The sequence below is a fragment of the Dendrobates tinctorius genome, unplaced genomic scaffold, assembly GCF_039654945.1.
Source record: "Dendrobates tinctorius isolate UK_male_01 unplaced genomic scaffold, ASM3965494v1 ptg000013l, whole genome shotgun sequence".
Classification (NCBI taxonomy): Eukaryota; Metazoa; Chordata; class Amphibia; order Anura; family Dendrobatidae; genus Dendrobates; species Dendrobates tinctorius.
The window spans coordinates 18,706,990-18,729,420 of NW_027361681.1; the positions used below are offsets into that span (position 1 = coordinate 18,706,990).

The following is a 22,431-nucleotide window of genomic DNA, read 5'->3' on the forward strand; positions in this document are numbered from 1 at the left end:
CCAGTACAGACCCGCAGTCCAGCGCTCGCTGTGGAGACAGGGACTTTATCTTTCAGCCACATGAGATTGGGTTCTGGAAATCCCGTGGCATTACATTCCAGCCAGACGTGGTCATTCACCAGGAAGGTGGCCAGCTCAGTCATGGACACAATCCTGGGTGGCACTATAGGAGGCAAATGATGGAGGAAATGATGAGATCCTTTGTTCTAAGAACCTCAAATCTATAATAATAAATGCCCTAAGCAGCTTCCGGTTGTAACAACTTCCGTCCAGTTGTAACCGGTGACGTCACCGCACACCTCTTTCCATGTTAACCCTCAACACACACACTCCTCTCACCTTTCACCATCTCCACTCACTCTTTCACTCCACATACGACCCCTTCTCTCACTCCGTCTCTCATACTCACGCCGTCATCGCCGCTGATCCACGATCCCCGACATCTTCTTCCGTCGGCGCCATCCTGGATCCAGACATCCTCCACGCCGGCGACATGTTCTTGCGGCGACGCCATTTTGGATCGGCGAAATCCCGCGATAGTCAAGATGGCGTCGCCGCAAGAACATGTCGCCGGCGTGGAGGACGTCGGGATCCAAAATGGCGTCGGCGAAATCTCGCGACATTTCGCCGACGCCATTTTGGATCCCGACAGCATCCACGCCGGCGACATGTTCCTGCGGCGACGCTATTTTGGATCAGCGAAATCCCGCGATACTCAAGATGGCGTCGCCGCAAGAACATGTCGCCGGTGAGGACGACGTCGGGATCCAAAATGGCATCGGCGAAAACTCGCGAGATTTCGCCGACGCCATTTTGGATCCAGACGTCGTCCACGCCAGCGACATGTTCTTCCGGCGACGCCATCTTTAGTATCGCGGGATTTCACGATACTCAAGATGGCGTCGCCGCAAGAACATGTCGCCGGCGTGGACAACGTCTGGATCCAGGATGGCGCCGGCGGAAGAAGATGTCGGGGATCGTGGAGCAGCGGCGATGACAGCGTGAGTATGAGAGACGGAGTGAGAGAAGGGGTCGTATGTGGAGTGAAAGAGTGAGTGGAGATGGTGAAAGGTGAGAGGAGTGTGTGTGTTGAGGGTTAACATGGCAAGAGGTGTGATGCTATCGCATCCTCCCGATGCGGTAGCATCGGGCCATAATCTAGTATAAATATGTGAGCCCCAATTATAGTTAGACCCTCACCGTGGACCTCCAGCGAGTAGATCACTTCAGTGCTGCCAGCAGAGTTAGATGCCACACAGACGTATTCTCCAGCCTCCGAAATGCCCACCCTCTCAATCTGAAGGATCCTGCCCTCATTTAGCAGAATGATACCAGGTATGGCAGAGAGCAGCTCGCCCCCTCGGTACCAGGACACCACTGTAAGGACAAAACACTGATATCCTCAATTCTAGAATATTCCAGGACATCAGACATCACACAAGGCGGTAACGGCACAAAGTCTGGTGATTGGAGACCACCCATGTACATCGTCCTGTCACTTACCAGGTAAAGGACTTCCTGATGCCAGACACTCCAACGTAGCCGAGAAGGTCTCCACCACAGTAAGGTTCACATCGGAGGGCTCAATATTAGGGGGCACTGGAATAATAGTGATATACTGCAAAAATAATACTGCTGAGCTGTGTGTCTCATCCTATCCTGTGTGATACTGTATGCTGAGCCATGTATCTAATCCTACCCCGTGTGCCACTGCTGAGCGGTGTATCTAATCCTATCCTGTGTGATTCTGCCTGCTGAGCTGTGTATCTAATCCTATCCTGTGTGATACTATCTGCTGAGGTGTGTATCTCATCCTATCATGTGTGATACTGTCTGCTGAGCTGTGTATCTATTGGTATCCTGTGTTATATTGTTTGCTGAGCTACAGTATCTAATCATATCCTGTGTGATACTGACTGCTGAGCCATGTGTCTAATCCTCTCCTGTGTGATACATACTGTCTACTGAAACGTGTATCTAATCCTATCCTGTGTGATACTGCCTGCTGAGCTGTGTACCTAATCCTATCCTGTGTGAAACTGTCTGCTGAGCTGTGTATCTAATCCTATCCTGTGTGATACTGTCTGCTAAGCTGTGTAACTAATCCTATCCAGTGTGATACTGTCTGCTGAGCTGTGTATCTAATCCTATCCTGTGTGATACTTACTGCTGAGCTATGTATCTAATCCTATCCTGTGTGATACTTACTGCTGAGCTATGTATCTAATCCTATCCTGTGTGATACTGTCTGCTGAGCTGTGTATCTAATCCTATCCTGTGTGATACTGTCTGCTGAGCTGTGTATCTAATCATATCCTGTGTGATACTGTCTGCTGATCTGTGTATCTAATCCTATCCAGTGTGATACTGTCTGCTGAGCTGTGTATCTAATCCTCTCCTGTGTGATACTTACTGCTGAGCTGTGTATCTAATCCTATCCTGTGTGATACTGTCTGCTGAGCCAGGTATCTAATCCTAACCTGTGTGATACTGTCTGCTGAGCTGTGTATCTAATCCTATCCTGTGTGATACTGTCTGCTGAGCTGTGTACCTAATCCTATCCTGTGTGATACTGACTGCTGGGCTGTGTATCTAATCCTATCCTGTGTGATACTGACTGCTGAGCTGTCTATCTAAACCTATCCTGTGTGATACTGTCTGCTGAGCAGTGTATCTAATCTTATCCTGTGTGTTACTGTCTGCTGAGCCGGGTATCTAATCCTATCCTGTGTGATACTGGCTGCTGAGCAGTGCATCTAATCCTAACCTGTGTGATACTGTCTGCTGAGCTGTGTATCTAATCCTATCCTGTGTGATACTGTCTGCTGAGCTGTGTATCTAATCCTATCCTGTGTGATACTGTCTGCTGAGCTGTGTATCTTATCCTATACTGTGTGATACTGACTGCTGAGCTGTGTATCTAATCCTATCCTGTGTGATACTGTCTGCTGAGCCGGGTATCTAATCCTATCCTGTGTGATACTGACTGCTGAGCCGTGTATCTAATCCTATCCTGCGTGATACTGACTGCTGAGCTGTGTATCTAATCCTATCCTGTGTGATTCTGCCTGCTGAGCTGTGTATCTAATCCTATCCTGTGTGATACTGTCTGCTGAGCTGTGTATCTAATCCTATCCTGTGTGATACTGTCTGCTGAGCCGTGTATCTAATCCTATCCTGTGTGATACTGACTGCTGAGCTGTGTATCTAATCCTAACCTGTGTGATACTGTCTGCTGAGCCGTGTATCTTATCCTATACTTTGTGATAGTGTGTGCAGAACTAAGTGGCTCAACCTATCCTAGCTAAGTTGCATCCAATCCTCTCCAGTGTGATACCGTATCACTCACCCAGCACGTTCAGCAGTACGTCCTGCCTCCCCTCTCCGGCCTGGTTTGCAGCCACACATGTGTAGACGCCCTCGTCATCAATGCTGAGCTCCTGGATCTGACAGAAGATTATAAATCACAGATGATATTCATGAAGACATAAATGACTATTCTCCAGGGCATAATGGGAGTAGTAGTACAGGCTCCCAGAGAGGAGGCTGTGATCGGTGTGTATCACGTATAAAGGACTTAGTGACATGTACAATATTCATCATGAACGTTACTTTTAATTTGAATCCTATATAGGGCAAACAGCAGTACTTGTTACAGTTATGGCCAAAAGTATTGACACCCCTGCAATTCTGTCAGATAATACTCAGTTTCTTCCTGAAAATGATTGCAAACACAAATTCTTTGGTATTATTATCTTCATTTAATTTGTCTTAAATGAATAAGCACAAAAGAGAATGAAGCAAAAAGCAAAACATTGATCATTTCACACAAAACTCCAAAAATGGGCCAGACAAAAGTATTGGCACCCTCAGCCTAATACTTGGTTGCACAACCTTTAGCCAAAATAACTGCAACCAACCGCTTCCAGTAACCATCAATGAGTTTCCTACAATGATCTGCTGGAATTTTAGACCATTTTTTGGCAAACTGCTCCAGGTCCCTGATATTTGAAGGGTGCCTTCTCCAAACTGCCATTTTTAGATCTTTCCACAGGTGTTCTATGGGATTCAGGTCTGGACTCATTGCTGGCCACCTTAGAAGTCTCCAGTGCTTTCTCTCAAACCATTTTCTAGTGCTTTTTGAAGTGTGTTTTGGGTCATTGTCCTGCTGGAAGACCCATGACCTCTGAGGGAGACCCAGCTTTCTCACACTGGGCCCTACATTATGCTGCAAAATTTGTTGGTAGTCTTCTGACTTCATAATGCCATGCACACTGTCAAGCAGTCCAGTGCCAGAGGCAGCAAAGCAACCCCAAAACATCAGGGAACCTCAGCCATGTTTGACTGTAGGGACCATGTTTTTTTCTTTGAATGCCTCTTTTTTTCTCTCCTGTAAACTCTAGGTTGATGCCTTTGCCCAAAAAGCTCTACTTTTGACTCATCTGACCAGAGAACATTCTTCCAAAACGTTTTACGCTTTTTCAGGTAAGTTTTGGCAAACTCCAGCCTGACTTTTTTATGTCTCGGGGTAAGAAGTGGGGTCTTCCTGGGTGCTACCATACAGTCCCTTTTCATTCAGACGCCGACGGATAGTACGGGTTGATACTGTTGTACCCTCGGACTGCAGGGCAGCTTGAACTTGTTTGGATGTTAGTCGAGGTTCTTTATCCAACATCCGCACAATCTTGCGTTGAAATCTCTTGTCAATTTTTCTTTTCCGTCCACATCTAGGGAGGTTAGCCACAGTGCCATGGGCTTTAAACTTCTTGATGACACTGCGCACGGTAGACACAGGAACATTCAGGTCTTTGGAGATGGACTTGTAGCCTTGAGATTGCTCATGCTTCCTCACAATTTGGTTTCTCAAGTCCTCAGACAGTTCTTTGGTCTTCTTTCTTTTCTCCATGCTCAATGTGGTACACACAAGGACACAGGACAGAGGTTGAGTCAACTTTAATCCATGTCAGCTGGCTGCAAGAGTGATTTAGTTATTGCCAACACCTGTTAGGTGCCACAGGTAAGTTACAGGTGCTGCTAATTACACAAATTAGAGAAGCATCACATGATTTTTCCAACAGTGCCAATACTTTTGTCCACCCTCTTTTTTATGTTTGGTGTGGAATTATATCCAATTTGGCTTTAGGACAATTCTTTTTGTGTTTTTTCATTTAAGACAAATTAAATGAAAATAATAAAACCAAAGAATTTGTGTTTGCAATCATTTTCAGGAAGAAACGGAGTATTACCTGACAGAATTGCAGGGGTGTCAATACTTTTGGCCACAACTGTATGTGCGGAGTAAATCTATATAGGGCTAAAGTTATATATATATATATATATATATATATACATACAGTTGTGCTCAAAGTTTACATACTCAGCAGAATTTTTGCTTTCTTAGCCTTTTTTCAGAGAATATGAATGATAACACCAAAACTTTTTCTCCATTCATGGTTAGTGGTTGGGTGAAGCCATTTATTGTCAGACTACTGTGTTTTCTCTTTTTAAATCTTAATGACATCCCAAAAACATCCAAAAGACCCTGATCAAAAGTTCACATATACTGATGATTTTTGCCTGATAACATGCACAGAAGTTGACACAAATGAGTTTGAATGGCTACTAAAGGTAACATCCTCACCTGTGACCTGTTTGCTTGTAGTCAGTGTGTGTGCATAAAAGCAGAGTGAGTTTCTGGGATCCAGACAGACTCTTGCATCTTTCATCCAGTCACTGACGTTTCTGGATTGTGAGTCATGGGGAAAGCAAAAGAATTGTCAACAGATCTACGGGAAAAGGTAGTTGAACTGTATAAAACAGGAAAGGGATACAAAAATATATCCAAGGAATTGATAATGGCAGTCAGCAGTGTTCAAGCTGTGGTTAACAAATGGAAAATCAGGGGCTATGTAAAAACAAAACCACGGTCAGGTAGAACAAGAAAATTTTGCCCACAACTGCCAGAAAAATTGTTCGAGATGCAAAGAAAAACCCACAAATAACATCAGCTGAAATACTGGACTCTCTGAAAACTAGTATTGTGGCTGTTTCAAGATGCACAATAAGGAGGCACTTGAAGAACAATGTGCTGATTGGTCGAGTCGCCAGAGGAAAGCCATTACTGCGCAAATACGACAAAGTATCTCGCCTACAATGTGCAAATCAGCAAAGAGACAAGCCTCAAAACTTCTGGAACAAGGCAGTTTGGAGTAATATGACCAAAATTGCAGTTTTTGGCCACAACCATAAACGTTACATTTGGAGAGAGGTCAAAAAGGCCTATGATGAAAGGTACACCATTCCTACTGTAAAGCACGGAGGTGGATCGCTGATGTTTTGGCGATGTGTGAGCAACAAAGACACAGGAAACTTGGTCAAAGTTGAAGGAAAGATGAATGCAGCACATTATCAGCAAAAACTGGAGACAAATTTGAAATCAACAGCCCAGAAGCTGCGCATGGGACGTACTTGGACGCTCCAACATGTGTGATGTAGTGACCGCTAGGAGGCACTGTATGGGACATGCATGCAGGCGTTCCTTCATTGTAATAGGGAAAATGGTGACCGGCAGGGTTGTGAATGGCCGATGTGTATCACAAGTGTGCGTGCCTTGTGATGGAAGCTGGAACATGTGTTGATCAGCAGAGGTACTGCTGAGGGTTTGCTGCAGTGTATCAAGGAAAGCTTCCAGGTGACTTGGTGAGATGGGTGGACCAGTCACCTACAAACCCACCTAGGGGCGTGTGTCTGAATGCCCAGGATAAAGCCTGTGTGTGTGTGGCTGTGTGAAAGAAGACCTTTAGTGAGGTCATAACCATGTGATCCATACCTCACCTCTGGGTGTGGTTATGGACCATATAAAGTGCCTGAGGTCTGGTCACATGGGGAGAGAGTGTGTACCTGAATGGTTCAGGGTGGAAGGTCCTGGAGGGTCTAGGTGTTGGAAGGTGTGCTGCCTTCCTGAATAGCACCTGCTGCGACCTTGGACCTGGTGAGGCCGGTGTGTTGGGAGTCCCTGGGAGTAGGGACGGATCCCTGAATAGCACCCGGTGAAGCGTGTTGGACGGTCTCAGGAGGGGATGGACGTCCTGAAGAGCACCCGCTGAGGCCCTAGACCTGATAACGCCGGTGTGTTGGGAGACTCAGGGAGTAGGGTCGGATCCCTGAATAGCACCCTGACAGGCCACGTGTGTGAGCAGAGTCTGTGACGGCCTGCGTTTGGGGAAGCCACTGCCCGGCTGTGGTTCTGGAACCGTGGGGCGGCCTAGTGAATAAGGCATTGTCCGGATCGGTGAGCCCAGTGCGGCCGCTTCCCCGGGAGAAAGGACTAACCAAGAGTCGGCGTCTGGAGCAGGAGCTCCTCAGAGGTAACCCCAGACAGGGGGAAATAACTGTGTTAAGGCAATAGAGCCTGTTACTGGACATGGCACATCCTGTGTGGCCACAGGACTGAGAGAGCGAAGCTCTACTACGAACATTAAGGATTAATCTGTCTGATGCAAGACTGTATTCTTTGTGTTGCCTAACATGGTTTATGCTGTTTAATAAACCACATAGACTGTTTAACGGAAAGTGTTCCTGTGTGATGTGAATCCGCTGCCAAGTGAGTGTTCCCCAATACACTCGGTGAACGGAACGCTGCCTTACATATGGTGGAGAATGCTAAGCGCACCTTTGTAGCCTTGTTGCTAGGGGCAACGGACAATGTCTACAAACTCGGTTGCTAAGGGCAACGGTCCAGGAAGCACACGCAAAGTGGTTTTTTTCTTTCCCCTTTCTCAAGTTGGCTTGCTGTGGCTCGGTGGGGTCACGAAGGTGACAAGCGGCTGGCTGTAACTCGGCAGGGTTACGAAGGTTGCTGTGGATCGGCGTGTCCACAAACACAGCGCAGCAGAAGTATGCATGGACTTGTGGCAGCGGGAGCTGCAATTGCAAATTGCAGCAAGAGGTTCTGCAGCAGCAGGAGCTGCAGTGACACCAGCAGCTGCTTGTGAGCGGCAGCCGGAGGTGCCGATGATTGTGGCTACAGCAGGAGCTGTGGCAGTGCCAGCAGGAGCTGTGGCAGTGCCAGCAGGAGCTGCTGGGGTGTCATAGACACGTCAGAGGTACAGACTGTGCAACCTCTTAAAGGGCCAGTACAAGCCCAGAAAGACATAAGAAACTGTGTGAACTCGGTCCTGAGACTGCCGTGAGGGAGTCCACAGAGTGTACCCAGAGAGCGGTGGTGTCCCTAAACGGTGGTAGTGTCCCAAAACAGGAGGCGGTAACCCGAAACAGTGATGGGTGCCAGAAAAGGGGTGGAGTCCAAAAGGGGTGGTACCCCAAAAAGGGGTGGAGTCACAAAAGGGAGTAGCTGCCCATAAGGGGGTGGAGTCCCGGGAATGGGGGCGGAGCATCCCAAAGATAAAGGGGTGGCGCAGACAGATGGTTGCCAGGGGCAACGCTACGATGTGTGTCCAGTCTGCTATATAAACTACCCACCCGGCAAGAGGCTACGTGGGTGTGCCCTGCAGATGAACGAGGACAAAATGTGCGGACTGGTCGATTCTGGGAGTTCAGTGTCTCTAGTGAGGGTGGCGCCCCAGGGATTTGTAATACTCAATAGGAAGGTAGGGTCACTTGCGTCCATGGGAGCACCAAGGACTATCCAGTGGCCAGGGTGATCCTTGAGATGATCTCGGACAGTACAGGACAGGATGTCGCTATAGTCCTGAATTTATCTTGTCCGGTAATCATAGGCCAGGACTCTAAGATGTTCTCAGACATTTGGGAGAAGGGAATTCCTATACAGCAGGAGGATGGGGGACTCACTCCTGATGGAGCTGCGTACATGAAGGCAGTAATACATCCCAACATTGACGGGTCAGACGTCTGGGTGACCAGAGGAAAGGGTGAGTCTGCCCAACTTACGGACATGATGTCACCTGACGGGTACCACAGTGTGACTGATGATGATGTGGTAGAAAAAGAGAATGGAGCTGACACCTGAACAGAGAGCAAAGTGAATGTTTTCCATACAGTGGGGTGTGACACAGACACCGAGGTGACATGTTATTGCCGTTAGCAACCACTAGGGCTGAGGACAATGTTGTGCAGTCAGAAGCTCAGACCCAGTGTGATGACAGTGCTCCACAAGGCGTACAGGATGACCAGTCGGGTGGTGGTGACTCCCATTCAGACGGTGACAACAGTGGAAAGGAGAACAGGAAGACTGACTCAGACTAAGTGGCAAGTCTTCGACCCGTCGTCGGAGGGGTAAGGCCGGAAAGGGGCTGAACAAACTGCACCCTCTGAGAAGCTAGAGAAAGAGAAGAAGCTCTCCCATTTAACCACTATCATCCGACAACTAGAGGGTCAAGTAGACAAACTGACCACTAAAATGTGCATGTGGAAAGAGCGAGCTAACAGTTTGTACCAGGTAGAAGCGCACATACGAAACTTGGAGAGAGGGCACGAAGAGATATGTCAACAGCTGGCGAAGGAATGTTTGAAGGTGGCGAGTATGGAAGTCGCCAACGCCGTGCAGTTGAAGCGGCTGCGTCACCTAGAGTCCGAGCTCTCAGCAGTTAAGGCCCTGAGACAAATGGCCGAGCACAGAGTGGAGATGCTGGAGAAGGAAGTCTCTGAGCTCAGAGGTCACCTGACAACGTGACAAGGTGTGAATAAGACCCTAAGCGAAGAGGTGGCAGTGCTCAGAGGAGCAGTAAGAGGTCTCCTGCAGGAGGAGAAGTTGGTGGTCAAAGACGTACAGCAGCCGTGCCCGAGTGATAACAAGGCGGAGCTGCAAATGCCCATCTTGGCAAGGTGTCCTGAAGAGGGTAAATCTCAGGAAGAGTGCGAGCTAAGAGCTGAACAAGACAGTCACCGGGACGTGGCAGATATCTTGAGGGAAGTGTCCGAGGTAAACCAGGAGCCGTCTGCCCATGAAGAGTGAGCCCTCGATCTTCAAATGCGTGATTGACGTACCCGAATACGTGCAAGAAGCCTGTATCGGTGAGGGTGTGCATGAGGCTTTTAAAAAGGCGGTCAAAGCGTGTGGGGTGCACTGGGCACCTGACACTCAGCCGTTGGTGGTACTGTCAACTAGGGAAGACACAGTGAAGCGGGTGGCTGTCCTGACGGATATGCATCTGCAATGCCTCCACGCTAAACAGATGATCATGCGGAGAAATGTGAAAGCCGCTCAACATCTGGAGCTGGTGAGGGAAACTAAAAATCGCCTGGGCTTGGGGGAAGACATAATTCCGGTACCCAAACATCTGGTGGGGAGAGTCGTTGGAAGACTCGGAAAGTGATGCAAAACCTTGTGAATAGATCCAGTGTGGCGAGGGTGAGGATCCCACCTGATGGTGAAGTCCAGGTACCTGGTGAAGATAGCATGATTCCAATCACTGTTATTGGCTCCTTTGAAAGCCTTAGGAACTTCCGAATGATCCTAGAATATCGGGTAACGAACCTGCAGGAGATAGAGCAGTTAAGGCTGAACCGACTGCAGATTAAGAAACAGATACAGAACATCAGGTGGCGGCCGCCTTCATCCCGGGGTATAAGGACCCGTAGGTACCCTCCAAATAATTAGATGGCGGGTAGCAAAAGACTTTCAGCGAGACAAGAGCGTCGCAAATCTGCAAGCGGCAGTTCTACTCACAGTATGAGGCTGAGAAACCCGGACAGTAGCTCCTTTGATGTACTAGATGGGTCAGACTCAGACCAGACAGTGGGCTCAACTCTAAGCAGGACTTACAACCGCACCAACCAGGAAAGCCGGTCATGGAGAGAAAAGTCGGGTGACGGAGCATACGGGGAAAGTGTGGAGACTAAATAGGGTCTGGGGACGCAGATGGACTTTGACTGGAAGGCCAAAGCTCAAGGCCTATATACTGACCGCTGGGGGTGGGGGAGGCCTAACATAAATATGATGCCGAATGATGCCTGAAACAGACTGCGACGGTCCTCTCGACTTGTAGGGCAAGGTGACAGTGGGTACCCGGTCTCGAGGCACCTAATGTGTGACAAGTGTTCAACCCCACAAGTTTGAACAGAGGGGAGGTATGTGATGCAGTGACCCCTGTGACAGCTAGAGGGCGCTGTATGGGACATGCATGCAGGCATTCCTTCATTGTAATAGGGAAAATGGTGACCGGCAGGGTTGTGAATGGCCGATGTGTATCACAAGTGTGGGTGGGGTGCCTTGTGATGGAAGCTGGAACATGTGTTGATCAGCGGAGGTACTGCTGAGGGTTTGCTGCAGTATGTCAGGGAAAGCTTCCAGGTGACTTGGTGAGATGGGTGGGACCAGTCACCTACAAACCCACCTAGGGGCGTGTCTGAACGCCCAGGATAAAGCCTGTGTGTGTGTGTGGCTGTGTGAAAGAACACCTTTAGTGAGGTCATAACCATGTGATCCATACCTCACCTCTGTGACCACACTCTCCCCATGTGAGGTCTGGTCACATGGGGAGAGAGTGTGTACCTGAATGGTTCAGGGTGGAAGGTCCTGGAGGGTCTAGGTGTTGGAAGGTGTGCTGCCTTCCTGAATAGCACCTGCTGCGACCTTGGACCTGGTGAGGCCAGTGTGTTGGGAGTCCCTGGGAGTAGGGACGGATCCCTGAATAGCAGAATAGCACCCGGTGAAGAGTGAGTGTTGGACGGTCTCAGGAGGGGACGGACGTCCTGAATAGCACCCGCTGAGGTCCTGGACCTGATGATGCCGGTGTGTTGGGAGACCCAGGGAGTAGGGTTGGATCCCTGAATAGCACCCGGACAGGCCACGTGTGTGAGCAGAGTCTGTGACGGCCTGCGTTTGGGGAAGCCACTGCCCGGCTGTGGTTCTGGAACCGTGGGGTGGCCTAGTGAAAAAGGCACTGTCTGGATCAGTGAGCCCAGTGCGGCCGCTTCCCCGGGAGAAAGGACTAACCAAGAGTCGGCATCTGGAGCAGGAGGTCCTCAGAAGTAACCCCGAAAAGGGGAAAAAACTGTGTTGAGGCAATAGAGCCTGTTACTGGACATGGCACATCCTGTGTGGCCACAGGACAGAGAGCGAAGCTCTACTACGAACATTAAGGATTAATCTGTCTGATGCAAGACTGTATTCTTTGTGTTGCCTAACATGGTTTATGCTGTTTAATAAACCACATAGACTGTTTAACGGAAAGTGTTCCTGTGTGACGTGAATCCGCTGCCAAGTGAGTGTTCCCCAATACAATCGGTGAGCGCTGCCTTACACATGACACGGATCCAAAACACATGGCCAAGTAGACCTGTCACTGGCTACAACAGAACAAAGTGAATGTTCTGGAGTGGCCATCTCAGTCTCCTGACCTCAATATCATTGAGCCACTCTGGGGAGATCTCAAGCGCGCATTTCATGCTAGACAGCCCAGGAATTTACAGGAACTGGAGGCTTTTTGCCAAGAAGAGTGGGCAGTATTACCATCTGAGAAAATAAAGAACCTCATACACAACTAGCACAAAAGACTTCAAGCTGTCATTGATATTAGAGGGCCAATACATGGTATTAAGAAATGGGGTATGTGAAGTTTTGATCAGGGTCATTTGGATGTTTTGGGTTGTCATTATGATTTAAAAAGAGAAAACACAGTAGTTTGACAATAAATGGTTTCACTCATCCGCTAACCATGAGTGGAGAAAAAGTTTTGGTGTTATCATTCATAGTCTCTGAAAAAAGGCCAAGAAAGTAAAAATTCTGCCGAGGTATGTAAACTTTTCAGCACAATTTTAGAATTGTACAATTCTACATAGATACAATAAATGTACTTGTAACCATTAGTCACTCATGTGTCATCACAGTAGTCTTTGATGATTTTATGATTCAATAAAGTTTGCTTTATTACTTTGCTACTCCTGGTTCTTTGGTGCAATTTCTGTATAAGTTCCTCATCTTACTTTTAAAGTGAACCTGTCAGCAGGATTGTGCTCAGTAACCTACACACATTGTCAGGTCGGTGCAGTTATATTGATTAAAATGATACCTGGTGATGAAATCCATCTTGTGGTTGTTTAATCTTTATTTTCAGTTTTGAGTTAATGATATATCCGTGCTTCGGGGCGGCCTGTGGGGGGGGGGTGTTTGTATGGCGTTCCGATTATGTATTCATGTGTGTGGCTTCTGACAGGTCACTGATCCCTCACTGACCTGCCCCCCTATTTTACATAATAAATACCAACACATACTGAAAAAAAAAACCTTCTGCAGGCAGGTGCCGGCTGTGGCACCTGTACTGCAGCATAACAGCTTGTTTGCTGTGTTGTTAATAAATGTGCTTGAGGTTATCTTAAACAGTATAAAAGAAAAATGCTATCAGTGCATAAAGAGATGATCCGATAGCGGCTACTGCGCAATAGCAGCTATGGGATCACCTCTATACACAGATAGCTGCTAGTGCACAGGCGCGGCGGGCGCCATTTTCAAATGGATTTTTTTTTTTAATATCAGGATAACCTCAACCATAACAATTATATGCACATTACACATGCGATGTACCTGCCCGCAGAAGGTTTCTTTTTTCAGTATGTATATATAATACTCATTAAGTAAACTAGGGGGTAGGTCACTGAGGGATAAGTGACCTGTCAGAAGCCATACACATGAATACCTAATCAGAGCCCCACATGGAGAACCCCCCCCACCCCCCCAAAGGTCGCCCGGAGCACAGGCATATCATTAACTGAAAATAAAGTTTAAACAACAACCACAAGACAGATTTCATCACCAGGTATCATTTTAATCAGTATAACGGTGCCAACCTGACACTGTCTGTAGGTTACTGAGCACAATCCTGCTGACAAGTTCCCTTTAATGAAGAATTTTTCAAATGTTTCATGAGAAAAATCTGTGGTCACACTGAACGGCAGCCATTACCCGGGGGGACATACCTGCAGTTGGGATCCTTGTGCTTCCACCTGCCGCCCCTCCTTCCACCAGGTGACGGTCGGGGGTGGAGTGCCAGACACATCGCACTCCAGGGTCACAGGCTCACGGAGTCTTGCAGACACGGTGCTGCCCCCAGTGATGGACACCAGTGGGAGCGCTGGTATAAAAGACGATATTTACTACAGATGGATATAGAGGATGTCTCGTTACATTACATCGTCTCAGTAATTACTGGGGTCCATGACCTGAGACCACCGGTAAGAAGGGACTGCTATGTGTACAGAACCTAGATTTGCCTTATTAAATGCTGTGATTCCAGGATGGGATATATTTTTGGGGTGCAGGATCACAGGAGTGAGCGAGATCTTACCTTGTACCAGCACATCCACGGCCGCTTCAGCCGTCCCAGCTTCCCCTTCCGCTTTGCACAAGTATCTCCCGCCATGTCCTGGCTGCACGAGGCGGATAGCCAAGGTTCTCCCGCTATCTAACACTTCAAGCCCATCCTGATCGGTGAGCGGGTAGCCATTCTTCAGCCACCTGGAGCATGGAAATATCCCATAATAAGAATAGATTATTCTGCTCTTTTGGTCCACAACAGCCGATAACAGGGAGCAATAGACTGCAAGCAGTTGCACAGAAAACAAGATTCCTTCAACAATCAGGTTACACCAAGCCCTTACCAGACTCTGGGTGTTGGGTGTCCGCTCACAAGACAGGAGAGGTCCAAGGCCTCATTTACTGTCACAGTCATCAGTCCTGAACCATTGCCGATCTGAACACTGGGAGGAACTGAAAATAAATAGTCATTTTTAGAAATTGCCAGAACTGAGTGTTCCCCCTGTGCGGAGGTAACCCCAATACAGAGACTATTAGACTATGGGCCCCACATCTTACTGAGAACATCCACAGAGTAGCGCAGGGTGGTCTCTCCCGCCAGGCTGATGGCTACGCAAGTGTAATCCCCCTCTGCACTTTCTGTCACTGATGGAAAATGTAGAGTCCGACCGCCATCTTTAATCTGCAGACCATCTCTCTCGGACACCAGGAGTCCATCTTTGAGCCAGGACAGGACTGGAGGGGGATGACCGGTGGCAGAGCACTCCAAGTCCAAGGGACGACCCAATGTGGCCCTAATGGTCGGTGGCTTCGCTCCTGCTCCTTCTATATGAGGAGAGACTGAACCCAAAAGGAAAAAAAGCAAGTAGATTCCTGTTAGTACAGCGAAAAAAGCTGCAGCTTTCTGATACACTGTATGCTTCAATTCTTCATCTACGAGCTGTCAGAAAATAGAAGGAAAGTCTGGATCAAAAACTGCTCACGGCTGAGGGTTTGTTACATTATATTTTATGGGGGAAATCATGTCTCTTTGATACAATGAATCAATGGAGATGATAAGTAACAAGAACGAGATTTGTGCTGCTGATGTGCTCCGCTCATAGAGAATCAAAAGGACTGGATGCAACTGTTAACAAACCCTCAGCTGTGAGAGGTATTGGGTCAGGCTGGGTTTACTGACAGCAAGCAGAGATCTTGGTATGAGTGAGCAAGTAACACACAAAGGCCATGTTCACACAGAGTTTTCTCATGTGTTTTTCTTTGGCAAGTGGAAACCGCTTCAGGGAACGCTCTTCTATGGAGAGTGTTTGGAGGAGTTTTCTTATTTCTAAAGCGTTTTGGTTTTTTGGGGGTTTTTTTTGCAACCCTCTGATTGGACAGCTCCTGGTTTGGAGAGGTTTCAGGATCGGTTTTAAAGAAATGACATGCATTTTTTCCTGCATGCGTTTTTAAAAACCTCTTAGGTGCAGGAAGGTGGATTTTCCACACAAAGAGGAGAGTTTTCGGAGCATTTTTAAAGCTGTTTTGAGGAGGATTACGGCTTCTGTCTATCGGACGGTTGTGGCCTTTTCCATGATTCAGACGCCAGTAGGCCAGTGACTACAGACTGAGCTGCTGATGTAGAAACGTTCCAGCCTGACCCGGGGACACACGTACCATAAACCTCCAGCAGATAGGATTTTTCTACAGTGCCTGCATGGTTATTGGCTCTGCAGGTGTATGACCCGGCGTCGGAGAGCTGGACCCGGCTCAGCTGCAGGCTTCTCCCCCCGTCCTTGTACATGGATTTGGGGCTGGACACGATGGGACGCTTGTCCTTATACCAGGTGATGCTTGGAGGGGGAGATCCTTTCGCTTCACACTTTAACTCCACAGACCCATGGAGGAGAGAGACCACCGATGTTGTCTCATTGGATGACCAGACTGTGGGGGGCACTATGGAAAAATCAAGCGATACAGATTTTAGCACAGTTGTTTTATAAAAGGGGACATTTCCTGGACTTGTATACATTTCTGTTCGGATTAAAATAATCTGATAATCCGGCATATATCACGTTCTAATGAGGTCGGATTACAAACAGCTTTATTGTATTTTACCTTATGCTGCTTTTCTGCAGAAAACTGCAGCATGTCATTCACCACATGGCCAGCAAATGGCAGACTGACACTGAGCGTCTGATGGAAGCACTTACTGAGGATCTTCAGGCTGAAGTCTTTGACTTGTTGACCTGCGTGATTAAATGCCAGACACTGGTATCGGCCCTGGTGCCAGAGCCGCGAGCTGTTCATCCTCAGCACCTGTCCACCATCGAGGAGCTGAATCTGAGGGTCCCCCAGTAACATCGGCCTGCAGTGGAGAGATCACAGTGACAGACAGTTACAGATCAGTAGCGAACGTCTGCAGCGCTGCACCATGTAAAAATATGGAAGCGATCACAACGATAAAAAAAAACAACAAACTTTTCTTTTTGGACTTTGCAAAGGTGTTTGACACCATCTCACTCAGACCCCTAATGAGTAAATTCGGGTCTATAGGATTAGACTTGTAGATCAGACTCAATAACCGCATGAAAGGTCAGTCAGCTGCTTCTAAGGCCAGCAGAACATTGTCATGTATCATAAGAGGTGCGCACTCACAGGACAGGGACGGGATACGACCACTTTACAAAGCATCAGTACAACCTCATCTGGAATACGAAGCGCCGTTCATAGGATGGAGGCGCTGGACCCAGAAGAGGTCTAAAGAAGAGCCACAACGCTGATAAGGGGCACGGAGGAGCTATGCTAGGAGGAAAGACTAAAGGAGTTACATTCATTTACTCTTGTGAAGAGACATTTTAGGCCTTGTTCACACATTCAGTATTTGGTCAGTATTTTACCTCAGTATTTGTAAGCCAAAACCAGGAGTGGAACAATCAGAGGAAAAGTATAATAGAAACACATCACCACTTCTGTATTTATCACCCACTCCTGGTTTTGGGTTACAAATACTGATGTAAAATACTGACCAAATACTGAACGTGTGAATGTGGCCTAAGGGGAGACATGATTAACTTGCACAAGCACATAAATGGGCCATATAAAAAGTACAGTGAAAATCGTTCATATAAAACCAGTCTCTTCTGGAGATTGAACCTTTCTTTCTACAGAAAGAAAGGTTCAATCTCCAGAGGAGACGAGGCTTCTTTACCATTAGTGATGAGCACAAGTGCTCGTTACTGGAGTCTGCCTAGGGTGCTCGGGAATGCACCGAATATCGCAGGTGCTCAAGTGACATGTTTGTGTCACCGCGGCTGCATGTTTCACGGCTGACAGTGGCACAACATGCAGCCACAGTGACACAAACATGTCACTCGAGCACCCGCAATACTCGCTGCATACCCGAGCACCCTAGGCAGACTCCAGTAACGAGCACTTGTGCTCAGCACTATTTACCATGAGAATGATTAATCTGAGGAATAGCCGAGCTCAGGAGCTGGTTCTCTACTGTAAGAGCAGTGATTACATGAACAGTCGACCTCCTGTCACAGCGGGAACTGTTGATGGTTTCAGAAAAGGCTGAGATGCTTTTCTAGATGAACATAGCATAATTATGTAAACGTGTAACGTTCTTTTTTATTTGGACCAGTGGGATCAGGAGGGGAGATTGTGCTCTTCTGCAGACACTGGACCATGCCTTGAGGTCTTTTCCCCGTCTCTTGGTTGATTTAGATGGTTATTTTTTTTCAGCCATATTAATGATGTAACTATCTGCTGTGCTGGTACATCTGGGTGCCAGTCTCTGCGGTCAGTGCTGCGTGCCAGCTTGGCCACCATTACACTGGTCTTGTGTTTTCACGGATCTGGGTGGATGACTACCGCATGAGAATATGAGGATTTGTCTTGGTGGCAGATGCTTTCCACTCTGTACGGCCGCCCCCTCCCTCCTCTGTACAGGGACCACGCGGATACATGGCTGCCAGGAGGGCCCCTAGAGCCGCTCTGTTTTGATGCAGTTTCTAAGGAGGGTCAGATCCCGGACGGCAGCAGCTGCCGGATTTCACAGGTGTGGGGTCCCTACAACCCTACAGAATCACTCCCATTCTCCTCTGCTGCCATGTCCTATATCGACCCTTTACATTGTGGCAATGCAGCTGGACGGTCCACTCCGACTCTTTGTGCATTCTCAACAGTCACCTCAAGAAATCTACAAGTTGCTTTTTGTCCGGCAGCAGTGGTGGCTCAGCATATGCTTATGGCATTGGTCCATACATCAGTGGAGTACAGAGGAGCCCCACTGCAGAAATTGGGGATCTACTGGTTATTGCATCCATAAAGGGGCGGAATGGCCTGAAGCCACACAGGAGTATATGGATGCCATTGGGGGTAGATTCTAATATAATAGTTTAGAAAAAGAAAATGCAAGTGTTAAAACTTGGGAGTTTGTGCACTGCAAGATGAAGTGAAAGAAAGAAGCCAGAGGAGCAGAGATGAGAAGGAAAAGTGGGGAAAGAAAGTCCCGAGCTGACCGCCGGATAGTGAGCTCATTGCTTCTTATGGCATTAGTCATAAGCACATGTGCAGAGGGCTCCTCATATGTCAGCCCGACACATCGCGGATAATGCAGATCCGGACGTCTCTCTCACCTCCTTAATGACACCTTGATGAGTGAGAACAGGTTCCCATGAAAGAAAGCGCTGTCCTACACGAGGACGAGATGATGAATGCACCCAGATGTGGATGCTACGGAACATGTGTGCGAGGGTTAACCCTTCCCGAGCACAAAACAAGGAGAAAAAATAAAGAACGTGCACGCCTGCACACGCACTAGCGTAACACTCTGTGGCCCTGTGCTTTCTCTTGGCCCTTTACTTAGTGGTCACTTACTGCCCATCCTTTGTCCATTCCATGTGGGGGGTTGGTAGCCCCGAAGTCCGACAGTGCAGCTCAACCTCCGCTCCTTCCTTTACAGTCAGTTCTTGGAGCGATCCCGCTCCGTGAATCGTCGGAGGGACTGAAAAAAATAATAAAATGACAAAAAAAAAAGATCATAAATTGTAAAAAAATAAAGTGCAGAAATCAGACTTTATAATGCGCCCGGAAGGAGTTAACCCCCACAAGTTACATCGCCACCTGAAGCTCACAGGGTGCTATTACAATTCCACAGAAAAAAATGATAAAGGTTTAGTTTGTAACCCCTGAGGTCTGCGCCTTCCTATAATCCTTGACTATTTTGTGCATTTCTTTTATCTACTCACCGAATACCATAACATAGTAGGTGCGCTGGGCCTTCCCGGCACGGTTTACTGCCCTGCAAGTGTAGGACCCCGAATCATCCTTACGTGTTCGGTGAATTCGGAGAGACTGTCCGGAGGACTGGAAGCTGATCCCTGGACCTTCCAAAGGCTGGCAAAATAGAAAAACTACCTTGTAGTAAAAATGGCGGGTTATAGGAAGCTGCAGTCACAGGAGCTGATTACTTGGGTCATCAGACATATGTGGCCCAAGTAACCAAATCATTTCCTTTTCTAGATTGTGCCTCACTACAGCCATGGCACGAAGGCCGTCTTTACACTGAGATTGATCATTGAGGACTTTTTTGGAGAAGATCTTCAAAATCCTCCTCCAAAACCACTTGGAGAACTCTTCATATTCATTTATATGCAAAATCCACTTTGATGTTCACATGAGAAGATTTTTGAGTATTATTTTTCCTAAAGCTTTTTAAAAAAAACCCAGTAGGGAAAAAAAGTGTATGTTATTTCTTTGAAGCAGATCCCGATGGAGTCGGCTACAAAGATAGAGAGCAAACAGAAATCTGCAAAATCCCTTCAGAAACAAAAGAAATTCTTCAAAATCCCGCACCCACCCCAAAAAAAAAAAAATAAGAAAACAAGTGTTTCCTAAAGTGGTTTCCACTTTTAGATGCTCAGTGTATGTTCACAAGGTGAATTTTTGAGATCTGCTCCAAAATCCCCAAAAGAAAAAAAAAACTTGGAAAACTCTTCCTATTCATTTCTAGGAGAAATAAATGTTGCTGTTCACATGAAGAGTTTTTTGAGAGTTTGCATTGATTCAGAGCCTGATAGAATCTGCTCCAAAGTAGGCACTGCCAAATCAAAAATGCAGAAAAAAACGCTTCTAGAAAAAAAATACACTTTAAAAAAGCTCATCAGGAAAAGATAAACTCCTCCAAAGTTGTTTCCACTGGACAAACTCATCATTTTAGAAAGCACGGAAAAAACGTAAACTTTGTCCGTCAACTAGCAAAACAGTTGTGCAGCATGACCACCAGGTGGAGACATTCCCTTCTAGTATGTTGTGACATTCTGCTCTGGGACCTCTGCCTCCCGCTAATTATCACCATGGTGGTGTTATTACATTGCATTGGAGTGTTTGGTGGCTCTTACAATCCTGTCCTCTTTATTCCAGGTCACAGTAGGAAAGGGAACCCCGCTGACTTCACAGCCCAATATCAAGGGCTGGTTGGCCATCAGGGAGATGTTTTGGGCTTGTCCATTCTCCAGGATCTTGGGTGGGGCTGAAATATAAATTATAGGATTATTATGGGACTGTAGAGCAGGGATAATACAGACATGTGGTAGTGGTATGCGCCCTCACCGTACACCACCAGCTTCGTCTTCCTCCTCGCCGAGCCAGCTTCATTAGTAGCCAGGCAGATGTATTCGCCGCTGTTACTTGGGACAGGCGACTCGATCAGTAAGGAGCCGTTGACCAGCTGAGTGATCCCTGGCAAGTTACTGCTGAGGACTACTCCATTTTTTAACCAGCGAATCATTGGAGTTGGAATCCCTGGAAGGTAGAATAATGAATAAACACAATGGAAGCAAAACTAAAAGCAATGGGCGAATCTGATGTAGAAACGTGATCCTCACCTTGTACGGGACACGTCACGGTCACCGGGTCATATGTGGAATGTTCCAACAGGATGTCGGAGTTCTCCTTAAAATTTGGTGGCTCTAAACAGAAAACATTGTCACCTCGTCAGGGTCTCCACAGTGCGGTGTCCATATTGTGGGATATGTGGTAGCACTTACCTAAAACTGCCAGACGGAAATCCAGGGAATCTTCTCCGGCGCTGCTGAAAGCCACACAGCGGTACAGACCAGAGTCCAACAGCTGCACCTCCTGAACACTGATGGTGCCATCCGGACCTGGCAGGGAGTCCTGGTCTCCTACCCTTAAGGCTACACCGTCCTTATACCAACTGAGCCTGGGCATGGGGTCTCCATGTGCCACACAGGGAAGGGCCAGGGAGCGTCCCAGGAGAGTCTTCAGCAGCTTCGGTCCAGGGTGGACACGTGGGGGAACTGTAAGCGAAATGGTCCCCGCGTATCAGTAAAATGTGGATGAGAGTGAGAACGTGAGGGCGGTGGGACATCAGTACAAGGCTAAGTGCCCCCGAATCACCTGCCCGCACTGTCTGACCTGTGAGACGATGGATGGGAATCCCCCAGGAGATCACGTCTCGTACCCTCAGGCCGACCATTAATACATTGACCTCTATATTATGGGAAGGGTCGGGCTACAATCTGTATCACACTTACTAATATAGCAGAGTTACATCAGTGCAGGTCTTGGGAGTTTGCAAGTTCTTCTGGACTTCTACTATGTCATATCTGTTTTTTGGAAAAGCTGGGTGCCAACCAACATGTCCGTGCCACCATGACGGCTCCCACAGGGGTTATCACCCAGCTTTCCCAGAAACCGTAAAAAAGGGACGACTCAGCAATAGAAAATCTTCTGGGGATTTATTTTTCTAGTTAAATGGATATTCTGGTCCTATAAATGTTCCCGCTCCATAGTGATAGGAGGGAGCAATTGCTGCGCAGAGGACTCCGGTAGGTCCGGTATGATTATTTTCAGCCACTTGTCTGGCTCAGTTCCCCACTTTGTGCACGAGTCGATCTGGAGTGTGTCTGGCCATGTGTCAGACCCTCCGACGTGAGGTACAACCTCGGGACGGTCTACAATAATACCCGATATCAGTGAAGGCGACATCTGTGACCCTCGCATGTCCGGCATGGTGCCCAGCCAGGAAGTGAAAGGGGTTAATGTGGGATGACGGCATCTGTAGGAAGGGGAGCAGATCGCTGATACTTGTGAATAGGAAGAGGCCAGATGTTTCAGACTTCTGCTTGGCACTTTCATCCTTTGTGAAAACTTCCTATCCCCACCGCAGTAATGTGATAATTGCA

General features: G+C 47.7%; 1 protein-coding gene across 2 annotated transcripts in view; it reads right to left on the minus strand.

Moving 5' to 3' along the window:
* HMCN2 (hemicentin 2) overlaps positions 1–22,431 on the minus strand; it is a 192,247-nt gene that overhangs the window by 51,372 nt on the left and 118,444 nt on the right. For both annotated transcript variants that reach the window (XM_073559478.1, XM_073559477.1), the window contains exons 24-39: positions 21,271–21,543; positions 21,109–21,192; positions 20,834–21,025; positions 20,623–20,753; positions 19,471–19,618; positions 19,100–19,226; positions 16,426–16,580; positions 15,890–16,168; positions 14,792–15,073; positions 14,578–14,686; positions 14,265–14,434; positions 13,897–14,051; positions 3,350–3,446; positions 1,504–1,599; positions 1,201–1,377; positions 12–163 (exon numbers count right to left, since the gene is read on the minus strand). In XM_073559478.1, the coding sequence (XP_073415579.1) occupies positions 12–163; positions 1,201–1,377; positions 1,504–1,599; positions 3,350–3,446; positions 13,897–14,051; positions 14,265–14,434; positions 14,578–14,686; positions 14,792–15,073; positions 15,890–16,168; positions 16,426–16,580; positions 19,100–19,226; positions 19,471–19,618; positions 20,623–20,753; positions 20,834–21,025; positions 21,109–21,192; positions 21,271–21,543 (2,627 nt within the window). The remainder of the gene's footprint in view (positions 1–11; positions 164–1,200; positions 1,378–1,503; positions 1,600–3,349; positions 3,447–13,896; positions 14,052–14,264; positions 14,435–14,577; positions 14,687–14,791; positions 15,074–15,889; positions 16,169–16,425; positions 16,581–19,099; positions 19,227–19,470; positions 19,619–20,622; positions 20,754–20,833; positions 21,026–21,108; positions 21,193–21,270; positions 21,544–22,431) is intronic.